Source organism: Spermophilus citellus (genome assembly GCF_964194105.1).
Source record: "Spermophilus citellus genome assembly, chromosome: 14".
Lineage (NCBI taxonomy): Eukaryota > Metazoa > Chordata > Mammalia > Rodentia > Sciuridae > Spermophilus > Spermophilus citellus.
In genome coordinates this window covers 96,613,384-96,638,578 of record NC_138194.1, presented here as the reverse complement: position 1 = coordinate 96,638,578, position 25,195 = coordinate 96,613,384, and the positions used below count along the sequence as shown (strand labels likewise).

General features: G+C 52.1%; 2 protein-coding genes across 4 annotated transcripts in view; one reads left to right on the top strand and one right to left on the bottom strand.

Moving 5' to 3' along the window:
* TG (thyroglobulin) overlaps nt 1-25,195 on the bottom strand; it is a gene marked incomplete at its 5' end in the record, with an annotated part of 211,984 nt that overhangs the window by 53,200 nt on the left and 133,589 nt on the right. The window lies entirely within an intron of this gene.
* SLA (Src like adaptor) overlaps nt 1-25,195 on the top strand; it is a gene marked incomplete at both ends in the record, with an annotated part of 30,876 nt that overhangs the window by 4,521 nt on the left and 1,160 nt on the right. Inside the window, 5 exons of one of the 3 annotated variants that reach the window (XM_081266580.1) lie at nt 7,486-7,583; nt 16,331-16,430; nt 17,281-17,367; nt 20,081-20,184; nt 22,438-22,569. In XM_081266580.1, the coding sequence (XP_081122706.1) occupies nt 7,523-7,583; nt 16,331-16,430; nt 17,281-17,367; nt 20,081-20,184; nt 22,438-22,569 (484 nt within the window). Of the gene's footprint in view, nt 1-7,405; nt 7,584-16,330; nt 16,431-17,280; nt 17,368-20,080; nt 20,185-22,437; nt 22,570-25,195 lie in introns of those variants that run through there. The other 2 variants (XM_081266579.1, XM_081266581.1) reach the window with 2 other exon arrangements.

Sequence of the window (25,195 nt, the reverse complement as noted above, 5' to 3'; positions counted from 1 at the left end):
TGAACTCCTTGGAATGACCAGCTCAAGGGAGCAGAAGAACCAGTGGCTGCCTTTTTGGCGCCTAGGGTCCAGCAGGGCAGGCGGGCCACTGCAACATCAAACAGCGCATCGCAATCCTCCCCAGGGAGGCAGGGAGGGGGACCCAAAAAACAAACAGCCCAGGTTCTCCCTCGCAGCCCACAGGGAACATCTGAGGATCTCTTTACAGCGAGGACACCCCACCATCCGCCCCAGGACCAGGACTCAGGGCATGGGCACCCTGGCAGGTGATTCCCACAAGGGGCAGTCTCAAAGCAGGGCTTGCCGTCTGCACGTCCGATTCCCAGTGCCCCTGACAAGTGCGTGAATGAATAGCAAAACCAGCTCTTGCTGGGAAGCGTGACGTAATAAAGAAATCGCGCCTTGCCCATCCCTGGGCCTAGATTTCTGGAGGCCTCTAGCATCCCACAGAGGTGCCCGTGGCCTCTTCCTGCTCTGATGCGCACTTCCTCCCCGGGACCCACATATCCTCTTGTGCAGCCAGTACTTTCCCATGCTGCTCAAAAGCTAGCTTCATGGTGATCGCGCTTGTAGCTGTTTGCTCCTTGCTGACCCTTTGATGTCACTAGGTCACAGCTTACTTTGGTGCCCAGGACCTGGCCTGGGACCAGACCTCATCCACATCCTGGGGTTTGCCAGAGAACTTGTCCTGAGCCCAGCAGAGCCAGACTGGGTGGTGCCTGTCCCTAGGCACAGAGGAAGGTGGGAGGGACTTTCTGTGGACTATTGACGCCATGTTGGGGACAGCCCCTGACGTCCAGCCTGCATACCACACACGGCCCATTCTGCTGCAGCACATCTGGGTCCTGGAGGCCCTGCGTCCCCGGAGTGTACAGCTGCGGAGACACGAGTGTTTGCTCGGCCTGCAACTCACTGATCTTCCTGGAGTTTTGTGTGGTCCCCAACCAGGCTGATTTCCATATCTTGAAGCAGTCACGAAACAGGTTGCAACCCTGTGTGGCCTTGAGGCAAAGCTCGTCTCCCCGGCAGACTGTCCTGAAGCCCCTCAGCGCCCCTCCCGGACACAGGCCCATGGACGCCAGGCAGGCCGAGCGCTCCGCCTCTCATTGCCGACAAACCAGCTACTGTGTGACTTTGGGACCTGCTTACCCTCTCCAGCCTTTTCTATTAGAAAACTCTAATAGGAATGTTAGAAATATTATCTAATTAGAAATAGGTATCTAACAGAAAACTCAAGAGCTGAGTTGCTATCTCTCAGTCATTCTCCCCTGGGGTTGCGGTGTCCTGTGTGGTGGGGGTGAGACGGAGTGCCCAGTGCCCACCGAGTACCTGCTTTAACTATTTTCTGTATTAAGCTTCTGGGGAAACTCTTTCACACACAGTTTGAACCAACAAGTTTGAGATGTCCTGGAGGATCCATCCCCAGCTGTCCCCCTAGTGGCCCCCTTGGGCCTCTACTCTAGAGGCAGGCGGGAGGAGAAGGCTGGAGGTGTGTGCGCCTTGGTGAGCTGGCCGCCTGCTCCCGGAAGGTCTTGCCCCTGCCCAGAGCCCTGGAGCCTTGGCTGTCCCTCAGCGCTCCCTTGCAGAGCTGGGAGAGCCAGGTGGGTGCAGGGGCAAGGTAGGCAGGACAGGCCCGTGCTGCACCTGCCCTAGGAGACCAGTGGGGTACAATGTGGGTCACGGGGTGGGCAGCCCTGGCAGCCCCCAGCCTGGGGCTCAGGGAGATGCACCTGCTGAGTTGAGGTCAGGATGTGGTGGGGTGCCCCCGGAAATCCTGCGAGACCTTAGCTGGGAGAGCAACCGATGCCAAACACCTTTGCCAGCTCTTATTTTCTCTGAAGCAAAGTGTCAGACTCCAGACCCAGCTGAGCCCATCCTGAGCCGACTGAGGAGTCACAGGTATCAGTCAGGATATCCTATGGTACTGGAGGGACTGGCTCCAGCTGGCACTGAGAGTTGGCAGGCCACCTTGTCCCCACAGGGACCTGCATTTGTGAATTTTTTAGCTACCATTTATCAGACACCTCAGCTTTAGGTGTGATTTATAATTAAACAACACTGAAGGGCACATACTATTCCAAATTGATGAATCTGAAAGTCAAGGCTCAGAGAAGAAAAAGAACTTGCCAGAGGACACACAGCCAGGAGATAGGGAGCTGGCATCTGAGCCAGGCTGCCTGCTTTGAAGACCCTGAAATCAGGTTCTGAACTTTTTAACATAAATGCCATCTATGCACATGAAGAAAATGTGGATATTCCAGAATTGTTTGAAGGAAAAATTGATAAATAAGATTATCCCCCACCCAAGGATGCTCTTGGAAACACTTTGGGAAGTTTCATTAACTATTTTCTATATAAGGTATTTACATATGCAGATTAAATCTTCACAGAATCATTTTGGGGATGGTGGCACACACTGGTAATCTTAGCAACTTGAGCAGCTGAGGCAGGAGAATTGCAAGTTGAAGGCCATATTGGCAACTCAGTAAGACCATGCCTCAAAAGAAGAAAGATCTTTCCTCCTGAAATTGGGACCCTGTAAGTACAGCTAGTTTCTCTCTCTTGGTCGTGTCCTGTGGCATTAATGGTTCTTTAAAATACTGTCATGAAAAGCTGGACAATCTCCTGGGGGGCCCATTCCTGCCTGCTGACTGCAGCAGGCCTCATAGTCTCACTCCTGTCCTTTCTACTCCCCCCAGCAGGATCCCCAGACTTTGACTGCCAATCAGTGCCACATGACTTCCAAGAGACCCCTTGGGCTTCCGTGTCCCCCATATGAAAGATTCTCTGCAAAAGTTTATGGTTCTCAAAGTTTGCTTTATATGACTTTGAAAATATAATTTTTCTATTGCCTTTTTAGGCCACCCAGAAGGGCAGGAAGGCTGGGCAGCAATTCCTGGTGGTCCCAGGCACAGGGTGTGAAGCCAGGCCAATCTGGTTTGAACCCCAGAGTCACCTCTTACTAGCTGTGTGACCCTGGACGAGCCATCTGGTCTAGCTCGGGTATCAGGTGGGTGGTCGGGCAGTCGGGGTGTGGCGGCTACACTGTGCTGAGCCTCCTGCCTGGCTGAGGGTAAGAGCTGACCAACCAGATGTGGTGGTGACTCTGGGTGTCACTGCTGCTGTTACTGGGAACATGTGCCGTGCATTTGAGGTTCCTCCACCCCTGGCCCCGTGCTCCCATGCTCTAGGAGAAGGTCATAGGAATGGGCCTACAGCTGTCTCTTGGGGGAGGAAGTTTACAAGGAAGAAGGGAAGGCTGGCCTGGAAGGTTCCCACATGGACTCCAGGAGTCACAGAGGCTTTGGATCCCAGGGGACAGGGCAGGAGCCCTGCCTTCGGCTGGCTGGAGTCCTCAGTCCTCTCCCCGTTACCATGATGGGAAGGGGCCCAGGACACCTTCCTTTCTAACTGCCAAGTCCAGGTAGAAGCACAGGTGGGCAAGGTTTACCAATCTGTCCCAGGATGCTGCCCAGGAGGGAGGACTTTGAGGGGCTGGGCCCTGTATTTACAAGATAATACAGAGCATGCAGTAGAAGAATCCCTGGGCAAACAGAACCCCTGTGCGGGCACCTACCTCATGCCTACAGCAGCACCCTGCGGGCCCTGGCCTCTTCTCATCTCTGTCTGCTCTAGGGGCAGCCTGCCCCCAGGCTGTCCAGTATCCTCTCAGAGGACGACAGCATCAATGGTCCAGGGGCAAAGGGCATGGGGTCTGAAGTCAGGAGATGCAGGGTTTCCATCCCTGGGCCTGTGAGCAGGTGAGCAAAACCCTAACCTCCATACCAAGAGGGTGAAAGAGGAAAGTCCCTGCAGGGAGGCTGGCCAGATCAAACAGAGGAGATGGGCCTCGCCCGCCCTCCCTGCCTTCCCTTGATCCTGCGGAATCTAAAGACGAGGTCTGGATCTGCCCGATGGGACTTTGTAAAAATTATGATGGCTCTTTTCTCCTATTAATAATTTTCAAAACCATGGAGTCTTGATTGCTACAATGAAGTGGAGTTAAAAGGCTCGCTCCCTGGAGATCGGCTTTTCTGCTCATCTCATTTCTCATAAGAGGAAACTGAGGCCCAAGATCACACAGAGAAACAGCCATGGTCTAAAGATGGGTGTTGACATAAGGCAAGTCCCGGTTAGATCTTTTGCCCCGGAAACCTCAGAGTCACGCAAAGAGGCACAGGCAGGGAGAAGGGAGCCCCGGATGTTCAGAGCCAGTGTTAATTAACTCATTTCTCTTTTGCCCTCTTCTTATTGTTCCTGGAAGCAATTATGTCTCTCACCCTCTCCCACCTCCATCCACTCACAGAACTGTCGCAGGTTAAATCAAATCATCCGCATTTCATTAGGGAGACTGCAGCTCGCACCCTGGGGGCATTTTCACTCTTGTCAAATAAAAGTCCTTTTTTTTTTTTTTGATGAGTTAACTCCTTCTTGGGGCTCCCAGAGGCCAGTGAGCAGCCTCTAAGGGGCTGCTAAGAACCGATGGGCTTTTGGTGGCTCTCACAGCCCTGGTCTCACAGAGAGTGAGCGCCAACCAGCCAGCAAGGCAGAAGAGCTGGGTCCAGCCTCCAAGGGGAAGCCCTAGAAAAGAAGGACCAGGCTCTGAGGACCTGCTCAGCCTCCTCCTCTCCAGAGCCGGTATGTGTCTGTTCTTGGATGGAACTCAGTTTCCCCATCTGAAGGATGCAAAGTTCCAGTTTCTCTTTTTTTAAAAATTTCATTTCATGTACTAGACTCCTGGAGCAGCCTCAGAACAGCACACCAGTGCTTGAGAAGTGGGGTGGCCAGCGGGAAGGAGTTTCATGGGGAGCACAGACTTTTCTAGGTTAGTTTTCTGGCACAGCTGTGACATAATGGACAGGCAGAGATGGGACATTATAGCCCCCACCTACTGCTCGGAAGTGGCTCAGGGGAGGATGGAGTGGGAGGGAGGCTGGCAGGCTGGTGGAGGGGCCTTCCCACTCGGTGTCTGCAGGGCAGGCACGCTGGGGGCAGGGTTCAGGCACTGTCATTTAGGTGTTTTGACACCTGACACCAAGCATCGGACACCAAGAACAGGAAAGCATTATCCAGTGGGACTGTGCTGTGGCGTGGGGACACCTAGGAGAGCAGGGGTGGCAGGGCTGTCGCGCGTGTTGTCTCAGAATTCTCTCGGCATGCTGAGGCTCCCTGACCCCCGGAGCCTCAGCAACACCGGAAGGGGAGGCTGAGGGACAGGGGCAGCTGGTGCATTCCCGGAGGCAGTAGGACCAGGACAGGGCGGCAGCAGCCCCACGGAGCACAGCCTGTGTGTGTCCCACGCAGGCTTCCGCAGGCCCCTGTGGGTCAGCCTGTGCGTGGGACATACGTGACCTGCCTGGGGCTGAGCTGCACGGTGGAGAAGGCCACTTGTGCACTTCCTCCCTGGAAACATCCAGGCTGGGGCCTCCTTGGTGGGGAGATGGCAGGGTCCTGCCTGTCCCCAGGCACTGGCTCCGATGGCCCTGGGGGGGGGGAGCCTGGAAGGGGTGGCGGCGCTGTGAGGATGTCTTGTGACACATGTCTTCAGGAATGCCTTTGACCAGGCTCGTGCTGGGGACAAGGCAGACATGCCCCTTACTCTGGAGTCAGAGTATCGCTGCTGAAATCTGCACAGCCTGGAGGAAGCCCTGCCCCTGGCTGAGGGGAGGGGTGAGCCTGAGGAAGGAGGGCCTGGCACCTCCAGTCACCAACACCCACGGGTCCATGGCACGTGGGGTTCGCACTTCACCTTAGACCCGAGGCCATTTCGGCCTCACCATATTAGTGCGCCTGAGTTTTTGCACATCTTATGATGACCTTGGGAATATCAGGATGTGCTGGTGTCTGTTGTTCATGTAAACGTTTAGAACATGCAAACACTCGTGGGTTTACTTTCTTTGTGAATCTACCAAGAATTCCACTCTCACCACTGACCCTCCCAAATTAGGAAGCAATGCAGACCCTCCCAACCTCATCTCAAAGCCCAGGGCCTGAGAATCTACACAGATGGCTCCACTTTATCACAGCTGGACGTGGTGATTTTGCAGCTTAACAGTGGTGAAAAGCCACACATTCAGGAGAAACTGGGCTTTGAATTTTGAATCTCTGCTTTTTCCCAGGCTAGTAATACTTGGTGTGACCTGTCTCTAGCCTCAGCTCCCCTCAATCACAAAGGGAAACAACCCAGACCCTACAGTGGGGCAGGTCCAGCTATGACATCCTGTGGGTCATATGTTCAGTGCATTTGGACTTGGAGTGTACTGAGCATATGATGGGTGAGGAGAGGGCCCACGGTCAGTAGAGGAGCAACTGTGCACATCGGATCTTGGACGGGACATGAGGCTGGGTGGGAGGGGCCTGGCTGGCTTTTGGACCCTTGAATTCCCGGAGCTTTGGGGAGGAGCAATATTGTCTGTTGGCCTGGACACTGGCTGGGGACCCTGCCGCATCACTTTTTCCACATGAGGTAGGAATGGCTGTACCTATGGATGCAGCCTTTGTCTCTGCTTCAACATGGATCATTAAAGACAACCAGGAAATGGTCGAGAAATGTCAATGACTCGCATGGTTTTCATGCAGGCCATGTTCTGTGCATGTCACAAGCCTGACCTCAGTTAATTTTGTAATCAAAGCCCAAAGCTATTCTATGATTCTCCAAAATGGGCAGGAAAGGTTAATAACCTACCCAAGGGTCTTCCAGCTTGTAAGTGCACCACTAGAATTCCAAGCTGGGTGGGCTGCCGGAGGAGAAGCCACTGTGGAGCAAGCTGGAGATGAAGCATCAGTGGCTCAAACCCCAGCACCCCCTTCACTGCTGTGTGACATGGGACAAGTCACTTACCCTCTCTAAAACTGTTTCCTTCATTGCAAACTCGGCTTAGGGACGCCAGGACTTTATAGAGATCAAGATTATTGGCAGAACGTGCTTTGGCAGCACATAAAGCAAGAGTGAGATACAGAGTGTGTTAGGAACTTGTCCTTTTGTGTCCTCTGTGAAAGCATATTGAAGAATTCAAACAGACAAAAGATGGCAGGGGCAGCAGGGGCCCTCCTCACCCCTTGTGGCTATAAAGTCAGGCAAATCCTAAGTTTTATGTGCCCTGAATTTCTGGGGCGTGGGAGCTGTCTCTACGTTTTCCAAGTGTAGGTTCTTTGGGGCCAACTGAAACGCTGCTCAGCTTCTCACAAAAACACTGCGTGTCCCCTTGGTGGGGAGGGTACAGAGGAATGGAAACTTCTGCCACCAGCAGCATTTGCTATCAACTTCCCTCTCTGTGGTTTTTCTCTGTCATTCCCTTGATAAAAAGAACTTGAGCTGCGTAAATGTAACCAACATTCGCGAATCGCGTCTTCACATAAAAACAGCCGCCTTTCAAAGAGCAGGCTGCGTGAGAAATGGTGCACCATGCAGCCTAAACTGGGTCATTCTCCACGCAGAGGGCTCGGGGCGCAGCTGACTGTCCACGTGTGTCTCTTGTGCTGTAGGCTTCGGGCATCTTCCACCACCCCAGGAGAGAGAGAAATGGGGAACAGCATGAAGTCCAGCCCGGCGCCCCCGGAGAGGCCTCTGCCCAGCACGGATGGTAAGTCCCACTTCTTTGGTGAGATGCTTGACTGTCCTGAGAGAGTCTTGCTCAGCAAGGACTGGGTGACAGAGGAGGCTGGTACTTGTGGAAATGGGGCAATGGTGTCTAGGGGTTTGCAACTTATCTCTCTCACTTTGTGGTTCAAATATTTCATAATTAAAAGTTTAAAAGTATTGGGTGCAGGATAAGAGTGCTGTGTTGCTGACATTTTGAGGTAGATCTCTGTGGTCAGTTGGTTCGACCTCTACTTTATAACTGGGGAAACTGAGGCCCACAAAGGGACTGTGGTTTGTGGCCCCGGCCATTCACAGAGTTGGCGTTCCACCCAGCACCATCTGACCCTGAAAGCCAGCCTCCTGTTGGCCATACCCACCATCCCTGATAAAGTGCTGTCATCTGCAGAGCTGGCTCTGTGAGGTTTTTATCAGCATCATTTTTACTGGGTTGGACACCGACCCTAGGACACCCTCCTGAAGATAAAGGAACCCTTGTGCCACTGGCAGGACGGCCCGGCGCCAGCATTCCAGGGGAGACCCACTGCTGCAGGTTAATCAGTGATGGAAAAAATCAGATTTTTGGAGAGATGCCAGGTTGGGCCAGACTCCCAGAGCTGCGGAGTGCCCTTTAGCAGCTGTCCAGAGAACAGGAGGGACCCTCTGCAAGCCAAAGGCCAAGGCCCCCCTGTTCTGGGGTCAGCTGCGCTGGCCACTTCTAAGACCCTTGCTTTAGTTCTGAGGATTCCTAGTCCTCTCTGAGGGGCTCTCTGTGTGGGTTCCTGGGTCCTCTGGGGGACTGAGAGGGAGACATCAGGAAGGCTAGCCGTCTGTCAGTGTCCACAGGGTGGCTCCTGGAGGATCTTGGAACACTTCTGGCTCCCACCTCCATCACAGCCTCTGGGATCTGGTGTCTGTCTCCCAGTGGAGGTGGCCATGCCTGGTTCCTGAACCCACTGTGCCTTGGCCCTGAGCAGACTTTAGCGGGCACAGATGGCCCCCTTCTCTGCTGAGCCGACCCTTGACATGACACGGGCTTCTGCCCTCCTCTGGCTACTGCTCATCCTCAGCCCCTGCAGCCCCTTAACGAAAAAGTTCTCTCACTTCTGCCAAAATGAAGCCACCCAGATGCCCAATGATGCAACCCGAGGCCCTTAGATGCCTCCAGGGAGAGGAAACCCTGCCCCCCACGCCCTTTCAAGTCGACTCTCCCACTAGCTCTTTGTCTTCTAGCCCTGTCCCCCTCTCCAAGCCAAAAGGGAAAGACTGAATGTTCCCAGGACCAAAGAGATGGTACCATGTGATGAAAGGCAGCAGGGTGTATATTTTGGGGGGCCTTTGAGGAGAAAGTTGTTTACCCCTACCCAGAGCTTGGGGCGGGGGACACAGCCACCACGCCTCCCGGGACTGGCACAGATCTCCTCCGCGTCTTAACCTCTGCTAGAAACTGTGCGCAATGCCTGGGGCCCGGCAGGCTCAGGGCCACCTGCCCCAGTACACCTAGTTGTCACCCAGCAGTCAGGCCAAGGGGTGGCATGCTTGAGCAAACCCCACAAAAACACCAGCCTCCTGGACATGCTCATTTGCCTTCACTTTTAAAATGCAAATTATTGTAAAATTAGCTTTTCTTTTTCCACTGTGTGGGTGGGAGGTCACCTCTGCAAGGGGGAAGAGGAGTCTCCCGCCCCCCATACCCCTGATTGAGAGAATTCCCCAGGTCATGCCCAGGTTGAGATCCATGCGACCACATCAAGGACTGGTGGGTGTTCACCCCCACCCCAAGAAGTTTCCCTTATAGCGACCCGAACGTCAGTCCCTCCCTTCTCTCAGCCTACTGGAGCGTGGGGGCAAGGGCTGGCAGCTGGGCTGCATTCACTAGCTCCGCTGCGTGAAGCCAAGGCCCAGGTTTTCACGGAGGGCTCCCCCGGGTGCAGTCAGTCTCAGGCTCCCTGAAGGCGGCACCCTCCTTGCCGACTGCTTTGGGTCAGCATGTGATTGCAGTGTCCTCTGGCAGGAGCTCTGTGGCAGAAGTAAAGTACCACAGTTGCTGCCAGGCCCAGGGTCATCAGGGCCAAGCTGTGGACTGAAACCTGTTTCCTGAGTTTGGGGGAGATCATTCTTCCCCCCAGCAAGACCGCAAATGCCTTAGAATAAGGGTTTCACCATCTGTTTTCCACTAAGCAAAGCTTTCCGGAACATTCCTTATTAGTCTAGTCCCAGGGACTAATGTCACAAAACACACAGAGGCAGCACGACCTGATAGAAAACGGCAGGTTTCAGGGGCAAAGGCCACATGCAGCCTCTGGTAATGTCCCCTGGAAGCTGTGTGATCTTCGGGAAGTCACTCAGCCACCCCCAGGGACTCAACTGTGAAATGGAAGCTGCAACCTTCCCTCCCTCACCACAGTCTCAGAGCACAAAGAGCGCCATGTCAGAAGAGGGATGAAGACTACTGAAAGCACACTTGGGGTCCTCTGGCTGCCCCAGGCTGTGTCCAAACAGCCAACCCTCAAGTGTTACAGCGGTAGAACTAGTGCCTCCAGAGCTTGTTTCCAAATCATTCTGCAGAGTGAACCATCCCTGGGACTCTGCACAGCTCAGACACTGACGCACAGAATTGAATGCAACCCAGGAAACTCCCAGGTTTGCAGGGAACAGCAAGTTTCCATCTCATAGAGACAGTTCCGTCACTCGGCGCAATCAGTTCTGTTCTTTGTCTCTTCCCTGCTTATCACCCTGTCTGCAGTCACATTTTACGCAGAGGTGGCCAGATGACCCAATGCTATGCCAGGGTGGAACCCATATACCAGGTGGTGCATTTACGTGGCTGCCTGGAAAAAAGGTGTGGGGTGGGCGGGGGAGGGAGGAGAGAGAAACCTCAAGACCCAGCCTGGAACTTCTCAGTGGGGCCCTCAGACTACCTGCATTAGGAACCCCTGGGAAGAAGTTATAGGCAGATCCTGGCTCCACCCCAGACCTACTAATCAGATTCATGGTGATAGGCAGTAGCTGCAAGCTGAATTATTTCTGGTTCCCTGGCAAATCTCAGGACCCCTAAAACTGGTGGACCTCAGAGCAGCTTTTAGTCCTGCCTCTGCACCATCACACAGCAAGAGATGAGGTGTGAGCTTCTCATCACAGTGACTCTAAGTCCTCACTATAAAACAGGAATAGTTACAGAATGGCACGTGCTTGTCATATGCCACACACAGGCCTAAGCTCTCTGTGCACATGAACTACACATTACATACACAGTTACATAGTACAGCGGAATGTGAATTTACATATATGAACTCTAAGTTCTCATAATAGCCCCACCACAACATCAAGAGCATCCTCTCCAACTTGCAGTTGAAGAAACTGAGGCACAAGAAGGTTAAGTGACTCACCTGAGTCACTCCATTTCAGAAAGGGAGGCAGAAATGCAAGCAGGGGCCCTGAATCCAGCGTTTCTCTTTACCACCACATCACATTCTGGGGGGGCCAGCTTTAAGGAGGCCTGTGAGCTGAGAGAGGCTGGGCAATCTAGAGCTGGGGGAATATGCCTGGTCATCAGATTTAATAACAGAGACCCTCACAGGCCTTTTTGAGGGATCCTGTGGATGAGGCACCTGCATCAGATCTCAAAGTAGATTTCTCTTTCCTGTTTGGATCTCATGCACCTGCTGGACCATGACATAGTTTAGGTAAAATGTGATCATTCAAATTTCATATCACTATACATTTAGTGAATATCATAAAAACTAGCTAACTCATCAAATCCATGGTTCTACATTGCTTAGAACAGGACTACAGTTGTTTTAAGTGAATTAATATTAAGAAAAATGTCATTAGGTCCCCAGTAGTAGAAGCGGCACTTGACCATGACAAAGGAAAGCCCAGTGGCCAGAGCACAGCCCTGGTGCTCCACCATGAGCTGACCTGAGTTTGACACTTGGCATGCAACTACAAGTCCAGTGTTTTTGGGCCAGTCTCTGGACCACTCCACCTATCTTTCCTGACATCCGCCATGAGACAGCTACAGTCTGTCAGCACCACAGGGTGGGGGAGGACTGGATTGGAAACACATCACAGCACCAGCCCAGTGTGGCTCGCTCCAGAATTGTACCACCTGGTCCCGCTGCTGGGCCCCGGGATGGAAATGAGAAAGAGCAAGGAGGGCTGAAAGCCTCTGACATGTGAGGAGCTCGGAGGTCTCATAAGGAGCACATTCTGGGGCCTGGAGCCCAGAGACAATTCTATCCTCATGTTCTGGGCCAGCTCCCCCTGAGTCCTAAGAGTATGGGAACTGACCCCTGGTGGCTTTTAGTCTGACTGCTTCTACTCTGTCCACTAACACATGGAGAAACCAAGGTTTTGGGTAAAAAGAGAACCTTAGAGGAACTCAGCCTATAGTTCTTAGTGACCCGCAACCTGCAGACCTTCCGCCAGGCTAGGCTCTGCTGAGCTCTATATGATTGGTTCTTGCATATGTGTGATTTCCTGAAAAAGTTACTGAAAGTCAGACCTGCTGTGATACATACGGCAGGAGTCCCCGAGTTTGGGTGTGACTCAAGGGAGTGTAAAACCAGAAGCTGAAATCACTGGGCCATTCAGCTCCCAGCCTACCAGCGGCTCTTGCAGCTTGTGCCAGGCCCAAGGACTCATTTGGAGTGGCATTCATCCTGATATTTTCAGGAAATTGGAAGACCCTGAATATTAGGTGCCCAGGAGTGCCATGTGGCTTCATGGGGTGACCACGGGCTTGGGAATCCTCTTGCTCTCCCTGGACACTTTACAAGATCTCTCCCAGCTTTGGATTCTTCCCTTCGAATAAGAGCATGTGTTGTGTAGGGCTGGGTGGAGTGCTGGAAGGCAGGAATGGAGAGTTTGCCACACATATAAAAATGAAAGCTACTAAGAATGTTTTCAGCCTTGGAAAGGAAAATGGTCCAGACACTCCAAAGAATAATGCAAAAGAGGCCTGTCTGTATTTGACTAAGTAATAATTATGGCCAGTAAGTTCTGCCAAGGGGCCCCTTCCTTTTCTGGGCTCATTTCCTATTTTATACTTTTGTACATTCTGTTCAACATCACTCATTCTTGAGCGGAGCTATCAGCAAATATTTGGTATTCTGAATTTCATCTTCTGCGCTCACAAATAGAGTTTGTGTTTAGATGATGAGAGGACATAGAGCAGATTCGTTGGTACTACTAGATGGTGGCAAAGTTTGCAACACTACTGGCTGAAACTGGTCGTGGACAGTGGGATGGTAACCCTGCCATGCAGGAAAGGGGCACTGGATGCCACCCACTGGGGGAGGCCCTGCCAGTCACTGTGAAGCACCATGGACCTTGACCCCCCACAGGAGACAGATTTTTGATATTTCTCATTTTCATACATGAAGAAATCAAGGCCAGATTCATTAAAAATAAATCTGTCCCCAAATCGCAGAGCTATTAAGTGGTAGAGGTGGATTTAAGCCAGGTCTGATTATTTCGAAGCCCATTCTCTTTCCATAAAGCTCTTCTGAAAATTCTCCCTGGATTTCTTTCCTGCTCAGCACACATTTCTACACTTAATTTGTTTCCTTAAGACTGCGATAATCCCACCCGCTTCTTCCGGCCTCTCTCTGTGTAGCTCATTGATCTAGTCTGGTTTGAATGGGAGGCTGTCCTTAATGCCAAGGGCTCCAGAAGTACTGAATGTGTTTGAACTTGAGCAGCAAAGGGAAATATCTTACCTTGTATTTATTTCACTGTGAGGACCAAAGCTCAGACAAGACTTAGAAGGGACTGTGGCACAAGCACTTGCTCAGAAAGGCCACCATGCCCCCGCAGAGGGCACACCAGGCTTCAGTCCTGGCCGATGCCTTTGTCCTGTTTCTCTAATGCTGATGGTAAAGGGGATGTCACGTCCCTTGCAAAGGACCAGGTAGAAGCTATCTAATCTTTAAACGAAAGCCCAAACACAAGGTTGCCTCAATGATATTTAAACGTTATAGATACAAAAACATCCCTGCTGTGGAAATTCCACAGGAAACCTCTCTTCGCCATTGCAAAACTGAAACTTACTACCCCATGAGCCCCTTTTCCTCCACTGGAACAATTGGTTATACTGGGATTTTGCTCTGGTTCTTGTTTCTTTTAGGTCTTGTTTTTAACATTACCAGGGATGCTTGTTTTTATTTCTTGAACCACACATCCAAACCTCAAGCTCCTCATCCCTCCTGCCGCAGGCTGCATCTAAAGGCTCCATTCTTGTCCCAGATTTCGTGTCCAGGGACTCTCATTTCAATGCTCATTTTTCACAAGGGGCTTTGGGATGGCTGCTCACCCGGCTTCAAGCCACAGTATAGTCTCCTTTCTCCTGGACCAGCTTTAAAATACAGCACAAAGGCCATCCTTGAGGACACAGTACACAGAGGTTGCTCCACATCTGCATTCAATACACCTGCCTTGAGCAACCTTGAAGGGACAGGCCTATTGCTGGGCTCAGGGCTGCAAGACTCAGAAGACACATGGGCTTTTCCTGGAATGCACTGCCAGGTGGGGACATGGACATTGCCCTGATAGTCACACAAACATTAAAATGCAACCTGGTATCTTGACTTAGAGGAGAATGCCAGAGAGTGGGTATAGATCCATGAGAGGCTGAGCCCTCTCTGGGGAGGCTACAGGTGGGGAAGGGAGGATGAAGGGGCACCTGTGTAGCAGGCAGAGGGCACAGCCCACACAGAGGCTCTGAGGCCCAAGGAGCCTGGTGAGCCTGGCACCTAAGCCACAGCGGCTTGGTTAATAAATGGTCCTTTCAGATTCAGTCATCATTAGACCAGGAAGAAGGGCTTCCATCTTGAAGGCATTTCTAACCTGCCATTTTCCAGACTAGGAAACTCGGGGCCAAGACAGAGGGTGTGTCCACACTCATTCACCTCAGTACAGTTGGCCTTAGAATCCAGGCAGATTTGCCAGAAAGCCGAGCAGATCCAGTTCTGTTGGCCCCTCCCCAGCACAACCCCCTCCAAGTCCTGAGCCTCGTTTTGCATTTGGAGTTTCAAATCTGGAGGACCTCCAAGTCTGCACAAGCTTCATGCCTCACCAAATCCATCCCCACCCCTTATTAGAACTCAGGACTTCTGGGGTGTGTCTGGACAGTACAAGGGAAGGACCCCTTTCTGAATCCAAAGAAGCAACATGTGAGGGAGAATCCCTGGGGCTCAGGCAAGGCTTGATATAAGATGGGCCAGAGGCCTCAACAGGTCACTTCTCTGTGGCCAGACCCTGCTGCTTCCTGGGAGCCCTGACCTTCCTCCAAGGGTCGCAAGAACACCAAAGGTCACGTTTGGTTTCCATCTCACACACACAGGAACTCTTACTTTTACGTAGTTTATTGTCAGTGACTTGCTTTCCTCAAATGAGCAGCACAGTTGAGCGTACTGTTCCACTGCGATGACTTCCTCCTGATTCATTTATCAGTTGATGACCAAACCCTGTACTGGAAGCCCTGTTTACCCTTCTTACTCATCCTTGAGCTCAGCCTCCTTTGACTCAGTCTGTCCATGAGATTTAAGAGTTGGAGGCTATAGGATGCGTGCATTGTAGGAGGTAGGGAGGGGGTGCTCAGCAGGGTGTCTGGATCCTGGAAAGTGGCCTGCATGGGCCACCCAGCCTGCACAACTGAGTGCTGGGATTTCTCCAGAAATTCCTGGGGTGAGGGAACAGGAATGGCTCCTCCCATGATTGTGGGTGTGCTTTCTAGACCATGAGCCCCTTTTGAGGACAAGGGTTGCCTTTCTCATAGATGCTTGGCTCATGTACATGCTCACTACATAGCTACCAAATGAATGAATAAAGTCGTCACCAGATCTGGGAGTTTGGCTGCCTAGCCAGCAGGTGGAGTGACAGCAGCCACAGAAGTTATGGCGTATCATTTCCCCAAAATGTACCCGTCTCACCCTGCATATAATGCATGTGAACTATGGCGAACCAACAAGTATGCAAAGCAGATACCGCTAGCATCAGAAAGGAAATTCATGTCTTATCACCACATCTCCAGAGTAAGTTGTGCTTACATGAACCAAATAGCATTCTTTCCCTTTCCAAAATTTACTAAAATTATTTTCAATATACACATAATAAAAGGTCCTTCGTTTTTTCTTCCACCACACTCACCCCCAACAAAAGTCACTATTAATGAGATCGCCCACATAGGGGCCCACACTCTGTAAGGAAGAAGTGTTCTGCAGCCTCTAGGTTAATAGCCGCTTGGTCTGGAGGGTCCTCAGAACTCATCTGTCCTCACCCCCTGACACTCACATGTCACAGATCTGAGACACACAAGCCCAGGTTGGGCAGCTGGGGCCACAGTAACAGGAAGGGATGTTTGCTAGCGTTCTTTCATCTGTGGGATGGTGCCTTACTCTTTTATCTCATCTCAGAGGGGCCCCAGAACAGAGATGGGGCTTGTGGTAAAGACGGAGAGATGGAGGCCTGGGACAGACCCTGAAGCCAGCTCTGACTTCAGATTACAGGCTCTGGATCCCCATTTCTCAGATGAGAACACTAGGGCCAAGGCAGGCCTGAGAACAGGGGCGTGTGGCTGGCCTCAGGGGTCCTCGAGCACTGCACCACCCTCTACAGGGGGCCCTGGGAACCTGGGTGCAGGAGGAGGTGTCTCCAGGGAAACCCGCAGCAGCTGGGCAGGTCCCCACCGACTGCTGGGGCTGCGCTTCCTTCCTGTGAATCAAAATGCCCCTCTGCTTCATTTCCTAGGACTGGAGAGTGACTTCCTCGCGGTGCTGAGTGACTACCCATCTCCTGACATCAGCCCCCCAATATTCCGCCGTGGGGAGAAACTGCGTGTGATTTCTGAGTGAGTTAGCTTTTCAAAACTTTTATAATCCTCAAAACAAGAGAACCTCAGTTTGGAGGGGAAGCACTAGATTTTTAGCTATAGTCGCCCAGTTCCACATGGGCCCTGATCCTACTGTGGGGTGAGAAGTCTGGCCCCCACTGCAACCCTACCCCTTATGTTGCTGGGCTCTGAAACCTTCAATGGCTCCCCATGGACTGCTGGCTAAAATCTAATTGTTTATAACTAGGCTTTGAGACTTTTATGACCCCAATTCTGCTTCTCGCATTGACCTCATCCCCCGCCACATGTGCGGTAACCCTGTGCCAGCACAAGCTGGGCAGAGAGACCCAGGGTCTGAAAACACTTTGATGACAGACAGCATTGCCTCCTATTCCTGTTGTCTCTTCAGAGTGATGCCAAACAGTCTGTAGGACAATCAGGGACTCTAAGTCCATTTTCTTTGGATCCTCGTTGATATAGACACACAGAATATCTTTGGTTATATTTCAGGGTACAAATCAAACCAGTAAACACTGGTTTTAAAAAGCCTCCATCTATAGCATAGCAGTTGAGAACATCAGCTGCTGATCCCTGAAGGTGGCTTTTTCTATTAAGTGGGAATGCTTCCAAGCTAGCTGCTAGCTTGAATGAGGGTGTCTGTTGCATGTGTGTGTGCGTGCACATACACGCATGCATGAATGCATGCCTGCACCCACTAAGCACTCAATTCCCAAACTGAGAAATTCTGGTCCATCTGGGAAATGGCAGATCTTACAAGAGAACTGTCCCCAGCTGCCATGGGGTAATTCTGCTGATCCTGTTCACTTGTCCATTTACCCATCCTGATCTTGTCTTTTTGTTCTGACAGTGAAGGAGGCTGGTGGAAAGCCATTTCTCTTAGCACTGGTCGGGAGAGTTATATCCCGGGAATCTGTGTGGCCAGAGTTTACCACGGGTGAGTACATTCGTCACCATTAAACATCATGCTGCCTATGTGGGTGGCTCAGGAGATGGCAGGCAGGGATTCCAGCATGGTGGAGTGGCAAGGAAGACACTGAGTCAAGCAGGGCACCCACCCCCCATCTCTGCCCCTCGAGAATGATGCAGATTGGGACCCATCCCTTCCATCTGGGGACTCAGGTTCCCTGGAGTGAAATGAGGGAGCTGGGCTGTTCAGCTGGAATGAGGTGCTGCTGCTGCTCAGCACCGACACTCCGAGTGCCCTACCACTGGAGGCAGGGAGGTGGAGCAGATCAAGCCATCTGGGTTCAAGTCCTGCCTCTGTGACTTTCTGCCCAGGTGAGGGAGCCCAGGCTGCTTAGGTTTCTGAAATCATTAGTTGTCGAAAAGAAAGTGCAACACAGAATGATGGTAATAGTGACATGTAATACCATGACCCAAGTGCAGGGCTGTTGGGAAAACGAGAAGGCTAATTTCCAAGTAGTTCCTACAGCAATGCCAGACTTCACAGCGAGACTCTGCAAAGAGCCACATTCTTGTCAACTCCACATCCAGAGGCACAGAGTGCTCCCTGCCTGACATGCCCACACACCCACCAGAGGAGCAGACGAGCCAAACAGAAGAGGATCATGGAGACCTCAGACGTGGCAGAGGGAAGCAGTATTTCCTCCAGTAGTGGTGCAGGAGTGGCTGGGGCAGCCCCTGGTGGCTCTGCGGCATAGCACACCTGGACTCACATCCTGGCTCCCTCCTTCTAGGGAAAGGGCCTTGGGAGTTACCTAACCTCATCCAGCCACTGTCTTCTCACCTCTCAAATTAGCAAGAAATGCTCAGCGTAGAGAAAACAAGAAGGAAGGAAGGAAGGAAAGACCACTGTCCAAATATGAAATAGCTTCTTGTCCAGAGTCACATGCCCATCTAGTGAGACAGAGATGACCACACAAATATTCTGAAGACTGGAATTGAGTACATTGATTTCAGTATTGATGATCTTAATCACGAATACAGAAAACACTTCCATATTGAGGCTGATGAAACTGAACAGAAGAGTCACTTTCTGAAAGAAACCCAAGTCACACTTCCACATCAGGGGCTGGTCTTTGATCCATTCATTCTTTAGCAAATGCGCCTTGACACTTCATGTTGAAGATGTGGGACTGAAGCTGGCAGGGGCCGGGGTGGTGGGAACCCAGACAAACAACCTACAGGACCCTACAGGACAACTGATCTAGTTGATGCATTGACATTTCTTAAAATAAAGAATAGATAAAAGGGCAGTGAAGTATAGAAGCTGTGGAATTGCATGTCCCAGAAAAATGTATTCTAATTTTACTCTCTCAATCACTGATATGGTAACGTGCACAAGTTACTTAATCATTCTGACTTTTAGCATCCTATGAGCAGGATAATGTCCCTGTTTCAGGAAGTTGAGGTGAGGATTAGGGTTAAAGTGCTTAACACAGTGTAACATGCAAACACAGTGAGTATTCCTATGTGGCTGCTGTTCCTTGTCTGTTGTCCTCCCCTTTCTAAGTAGACTTTTGTGTAAGAACTTGAATAAATGAGTATTTGTTGCATACACTAAAATAATTAGTACTTTATGCACTGTGCAGAACTAAGGGAATAGTTGAGATATTTGGCCAAATACAGCATGATCATGATCCCAGCAGCAAAAGTGACCACAGTGACGAGCACATACATGAACAAACAGAACCTATGGGTCTTCCCACCTGGTGCTCAGGGCACTCAGATGACAGACAGGCTTTGCTGACCTGGATCTGCTCCTGTGCCCTGGAGAACGTTAAAGCCTTCCGAGACATTAGCATACCAACGCCTGTTACAGCACACACCGATCTGGACCTGAGAGATGGGAGTTGTGTCTGCATGCGCCCCAGCCACATGCGAACGAGGCACTTCCTGCCCAGCTGAGGTCTGGCAGAACCTGGTCTGCAAAGAGCCCGTTCACCTGGAACACAGATTCCTTTGTGCCCAGAGAAGCTTCCCAGGAGGACTCAAGAGCATCAGGTCTCCTGTGGGTGCGAAACCCCCACTCCAAAAGTGAGCTACAAGAGTGCCACCACCGCGTCTTACTGTTTAGTGAAAAAAGCAAGGAACACAGGAAGCTCCTGGCGCGATGACGGGTGTCTGAACGCGTGAGAATGGAGGGTGCTGGAGATCAGATGGAGGCACAACAGGGCTTGTTTGTGGGGCCTCCACAGGCCACCTCTCGTCTCTTCCTTCTTACTCACAAGCATATGCCAAGCCCAACCTCCTGGATGCCACCGTGAAACCCACAAGACAAGGGCACAAGGAGGGTGGCTATCGCAGAGTACAAGGTGGTACGTGGAAGGCAGACTGCCACAGCCACAGAGGACCCTGTATAACGGCACGTGCTACACATTACATACCGTGCACATTCCAGCAAACATTGGAGGGACAGGCTGAGAGGTCCCATGCTTCCTGGATCATGTCCAGGCTAACACCTGGCCAGTGATAGGCACTTGGGAACTTTATATGAAATATAGAACATAGAAGTGCATGAATGAAGGAAAGAATAATGAGTGAATGAATAGCTGATATCCCTCCTCTTTGACACCCCATCACCCTCACAGTACCTAGACTTCAACTTCACATTCGGTCTTAGCTGTCTCTAGGTTCTGTGGGCAGGGCACATGCAGGTTACTCACAGCTGTCCTCCTGTGTCTCAGGTGGCTGTTCGAAGGACTGGGCAGGGAGAAGGCAGAGGAGCTGCTGCAGCTGCCAGACACAAAGGTTGGCTCCTTCATGATCAGAGAGAGCGAGACCAAGAAAGGTGAGCAGCCAGTCTCTCCGTGCCCGGCTCAGACAGGCAGGCCCTACTCCTGGCTGCCCCTCCTCCCTACGTGTGCACATGGGTGTAGGTGGTTAGCTCCTTGCAGCCACGTCCACCCACCCGCAGCAAGGCCAGCATGATAGCTAGGGGCCCAGGAACAGGGAGCAGGTGACTGAGTACTACCATGGCCCTGGGTACTACCATGGCCCAGGCATGGGCAGCATGCTGGGCACACAGAGGTGGACAATGGCATGGCCCAGCCTGTAGACATCAGTCCTGAGGCTTGCACGGGTTTACCTCTCTGAACTCAGATTTCTCATCTGTGAAGTGGAGAGAACCTCCCTTTGTAAGGTGGTGAGATTCCAATGTAATAATTCTTGTAGTGTCATTGCTGTGTGAAAGGCCTTGAGATCAGTGTTCTCTGGGCCTCTCAGAGGGGACAAGCCCATGTGCCTGTTTGCCTGCTCACCAGACCTTTATCATCATAATTTCCTGCGTCAACTGAGCAGATAGCAGGGCGCCTTCTGTGGTTCAGAGCAGGAGTTCCAAGTCCTAGTTTCAGACATGAATTACTCTCTCTCTCTCTTAGCCTCAGGTCAGGCATTAAGGACAGCACCGTTCCTGGATATAGTAACAGCTTCATGTCACAGGAACAAAACCCTGGATGGCTAGGGCTCCCCCACTGGTGATCGTAATAGCAACTGTTCGAATAGCGGAGATCTGGCAAGTTCTTAACCTGCTTCTTGTTCACTTCCTGTCAAGGAAGAGAAGACGCAGTCTAAGTATTTCCCAGGCACCCACCAAGGGCCGGGGCCACCTGGCCCTGGAGTCTTCACCAAGATGAGCACAGCCTGGCTTGGGGGAAACACAGATGGAACATAGGGGATTCTAATGTCCCACAACAGCTCTTGTCAGATACTTGAAGGTACCAGAGGACAACAAAGTCAAGCAGAGGCCAAACATGGCATATGTGTTGGGCCCAGGAGGAAGGATACCCAGCTCAGAGCCCTGCAGCATGGCCAGGGGAGGGAGCCTCACTGGGCGCCACAGCACATCTGCAGTTATCCAGGTCCTCAGCAGATCTGCAGTGGGGCAGGGTGGGGCTTGGGTGGCAGGCTCCGCCCACTGGGGGGTGCAAAGTTCTGATGATTTTTCAGGCACTGCCCTGGACTGGCTTGCTGTATTTCCAGTTCCAGTTGAAATAACAAGAAGTCTCACGGTGGGTGACTCAAAGGGCAGGGCTGACAAGTAACTCTGTGCCCCAGGGCGGACCAGGAGCTTGCTGAAAGCAAAGCTTACACCCCAGAGCGGCCAATCCCAGGCTGGGCGCCTCTGAATGCTCACTCAGGATGTCTGAGCTTCTATTTCTCCATCTGGAAAATATTTGGGGACAGTACCTCCCAGGCCCTTTCTGAGATTCAAGGAGATGTTGCCTGGAAGTAGCTTATTCCCCCACCCGGGACACAGACTCGATGAATGCCCATTCCTTGCCCCTCTTGCCACCTCTTGAGCACTTTCCACTCCTAGAACCCCAGAAGATGGAGCAGGGGGGATCCTTAAACATCAACCAAGTCCAAATTCTCATGCTCCATTTGGGGAGCTGAGGCTAAGAGGGCTGCTGGTATGTGCCTGAGCTTCTCCTCTTACCAGCCTGTGTTGGTCACCACTCTGTGACGCTGAAGGAGAAATGTCATCTTTCACGTGTTTCTTAGAGACACTCGTGGACACCCAGGCACTGCCACTTGCTCCAATCCCTGAGGAAGTCGAGCTTAAGTCAGAGGGGGGTAGGGATGAGGAAAGGGGACCTGGCTGTGAGCACCCTGTCCGTGGGACAGGGGCCGAGGGAGGAAATCAGTGGCACAAACACCTCAGTGCTAGGTGGCAACTGAACTCTAAGCAGTCAAGGTGGCCTCAGGAGTCACAGGGATAAGACAGCACAACAACGTTCACCTCAAAGAGCAGGAGGACTAGGCCTCTGTGCCTGGAAACCCAGGCTGGCAGTAAGAACCCTTCTTGAGTGCATTGGGGGGCTGCTAAAATAACAGCTACCCTGGGCTCTAAACTGGGAACCACATCTGGAAAGAGGGGTCTAGAGCAGGAGGGGCTGTTGGTCCTGACAGGGTGCCACCTCCCAGTGTCACTGCAGTAGACCCAGAGTGAGCAGCTATGTGCCTCTGGGGACGTGAGCTAGTCAGCTGGCTGCCCTTGGGAGGGAACACGTAGAGCCACTAACCTGTCCTTCTCCTCCTGTAGGTTTTTATTCCCTGTCGGTGAGACACAGGCAGGTGAAGCACTATCGCATCTTCCGCTTGCCAAACAACTGGTACTACATCTCCCCGAGGCTCACCTTCCAGTGCCTGGAGGACCTGGTCAACCACTACTCAGGTAAGAAACAGTTGGGACTGGAGGAGGAGGCCCCTCTGCACTGCCTGCTGAGGCCTCACAGCCTCGGGTGGGCCTAGCTCCCCAACAGAAGCCAGGGATTTTTTTCTTGCTTTCTGCCCATTTTGACTTCTTACTATGTTAACTCAGAGTACAAGAGCCTCTGAGCCTTGTCCTAGTAGGTACAATGCACCTCATCTCAAATCCACCCTCTCTCCACCTATAAACCCCACAATCCACTTGCTCCTGTATCCCACACAGAGACAGCTGGCAGCTCTTTAAGTGGCCCTGCATTTTGGGGGACTCTGTTCTGAAGTCTCACTCGTTGCCCCTTCTCTGCTTGTCAGAACCCTCTTCAACCTCCAAGGCCAACATGGGCCACCTCTGGGATGAAGCCTAGCAGTGAGACTTTGTTGGCCAGTCCTCTCTGTCCCAGTGTTCCAGAGTTCCTTTCCCTTGCGCTCTGATAACTGTGCAGTGTGGCCTAGGTGATCGCATGCTGGTCTGTGTTTCCCAAAGAGATCCTAAGGATGAGGCATCTATTTTATTAATTTGCATTTTGCTTGCTAGATGGGGAGACCAAGACAGGGAGCATCTTCCAGGATGGTAGAAGCTGGTTAGTTCTGATAGAGTGATGGGTCAGTGTAGAGTCAGAAGACAGAAAGTGGGATTCAGATGTTCAGGTCCTGAATGCCAGCTCAGGAGTTGGAATTTGCCCCCTGGACAAAGGAACAATTGTAAACAGTTGCAGAGTTTCCAACAGCTGGTTCTGGCATCTCAGTGATTATTTCCAGCTCTGCTTGCTCACTGGGAGCTGGGCCACCTTGGACTGCATATTTGCCTCTTTTTGCCCCACTTTCTTCCCATACAATGCAGACACCAGTTGTCCCAACTCTCTGGAGGTGCTAAGGAGAGGACATGGCCATGACCTTGAGGACTTACTGAGTGGTACCCACTTTTTCTTGAGTGGGGCTTCTCCCCCCCCCCCTTGCTCTGTCCTACTGGGGGGAGCCAGGGAAGAAGCCCTTCTCATTTTGTTAGCGGCTTCGGCTTCCCTTTGGGTTCAGGTGCCTGACCTTTCACCCTGAGGAACCTTGCCAGCACTCTTTAGGAGTCAGGGTATTGAATCAGAAGAGCAAAGGCCTTTTCAAGGAGAAAGGAACCCACACAGCCTTTGGGTGACATCCCTGGCCTATGAAGTGGCAGGTGATATGGAAGCAGTGGCTACTGGGAGAGGCAGGCCCACCCTGGGGCCCAGGCTGGGGGGGCTGGAGCAAGTGCCCCGCCTCCTCTGCTTCCCATTCCTGGAAGGTGGTGACAGTGGCCCCAGCAGGGGACTGAATGATTATCAAGCATAATCTTTCTTGTGCCATGTGCAGCCCAGCCTGGTGCCTGTGGCAGATGCAAAATAAATGATTACAAATATCGCCTCTGTGATACCGAAAACCTCACAGTTCAAAATGAAAGAGGAAGGGCGTCCTGGAAACAGCCGATTGTGCTGGGTAGGAGTGAAGGTTGGTCGTGGTATTTGGCTTTTAATAACAAGCATCAGAGGGGTGTGCAGACCATAAATTTTGCATAGACAAAAGCAAACACGAAATGAATGCTGCCCCAACAAAGCTCTCACACACCAGGAGGCCCAGAAACTGTGGCTCGGAACACCGCGCCCGCTCGGCCTGCTGCACCACAGGGAGGGCTGGACAGAGCAAGGGCCTTCCAGAGAGACGACCCTGGCCCCAGCATCGGTTGACAGGGGGCAGCCACAGGTTCACCTCTGCAACTAACTGAAATGGTCTGAACATACAAGATGTTTTCTGTGCTCTTCTAAGACATGGCCAGGGACTTTGGGAGCAGGGGACCCTGAAAGCAGGGTCTCCGGAGCCCGAGGAGTGAGAGAATGGAGCACTCCAGTGAGCTGCGTAGAGGGGAGTGGACCAGACCAGCGTCACCCTGGGAGGCCGAGGAAGACCTGTCTTCTCCTCCTAAGGGACACTGACCTGCTTTGGAAGGAGAACCTGGTCCCAAATCCATGAGACAGGGTTTGGCCACATTCCATGTCCAGAATGGGCCCAAGATACTGACTGCACACAGAGAGGGGCCTTGGTGAGATGAAGAGGCGGCACCAGCTCAGCAGGGCTCCTGTGTCCCTCCTGTGTCACTGCCTCTCCTCCTCCATGTCTGTTAGTTGCCTAAGTGTGGCTAAGGGGGGCACCCAGGGCTGCCCTGCCTGCTGGGCTCTGGATCTGGCTTTGTCTTCCTCTTTCATGAGCTGGGGGGTCACTTAGGTCTCCACCCCCTAATTATGTTAGATGCACAGTCAACCAGACTTCCCACTGACCTCACGGTCCACCTCACATCCCTGCACGCACCTATGTAGGTGACATCTGAGGTCAGTGCAGTCACACAGGAAGCCAGGAGCAGGCGTGGGGACACTGCCAGGGACAGCTGAGGTGCTGTCTCTCCAGCTTCCACTGGTTTCTGGTCCCCAGCCCCTCCGGCTGCCTGGGCCTGGCTAAGTGTGCCGCACATTCAGGGCACCTTAGCAGCCCTCCAATGACTGGGTGTGTGACTCTCAGCCTGGCCACTACCTTCCACACCCCTTTCAAGTCCCTGCCTTTATTTCCCATGC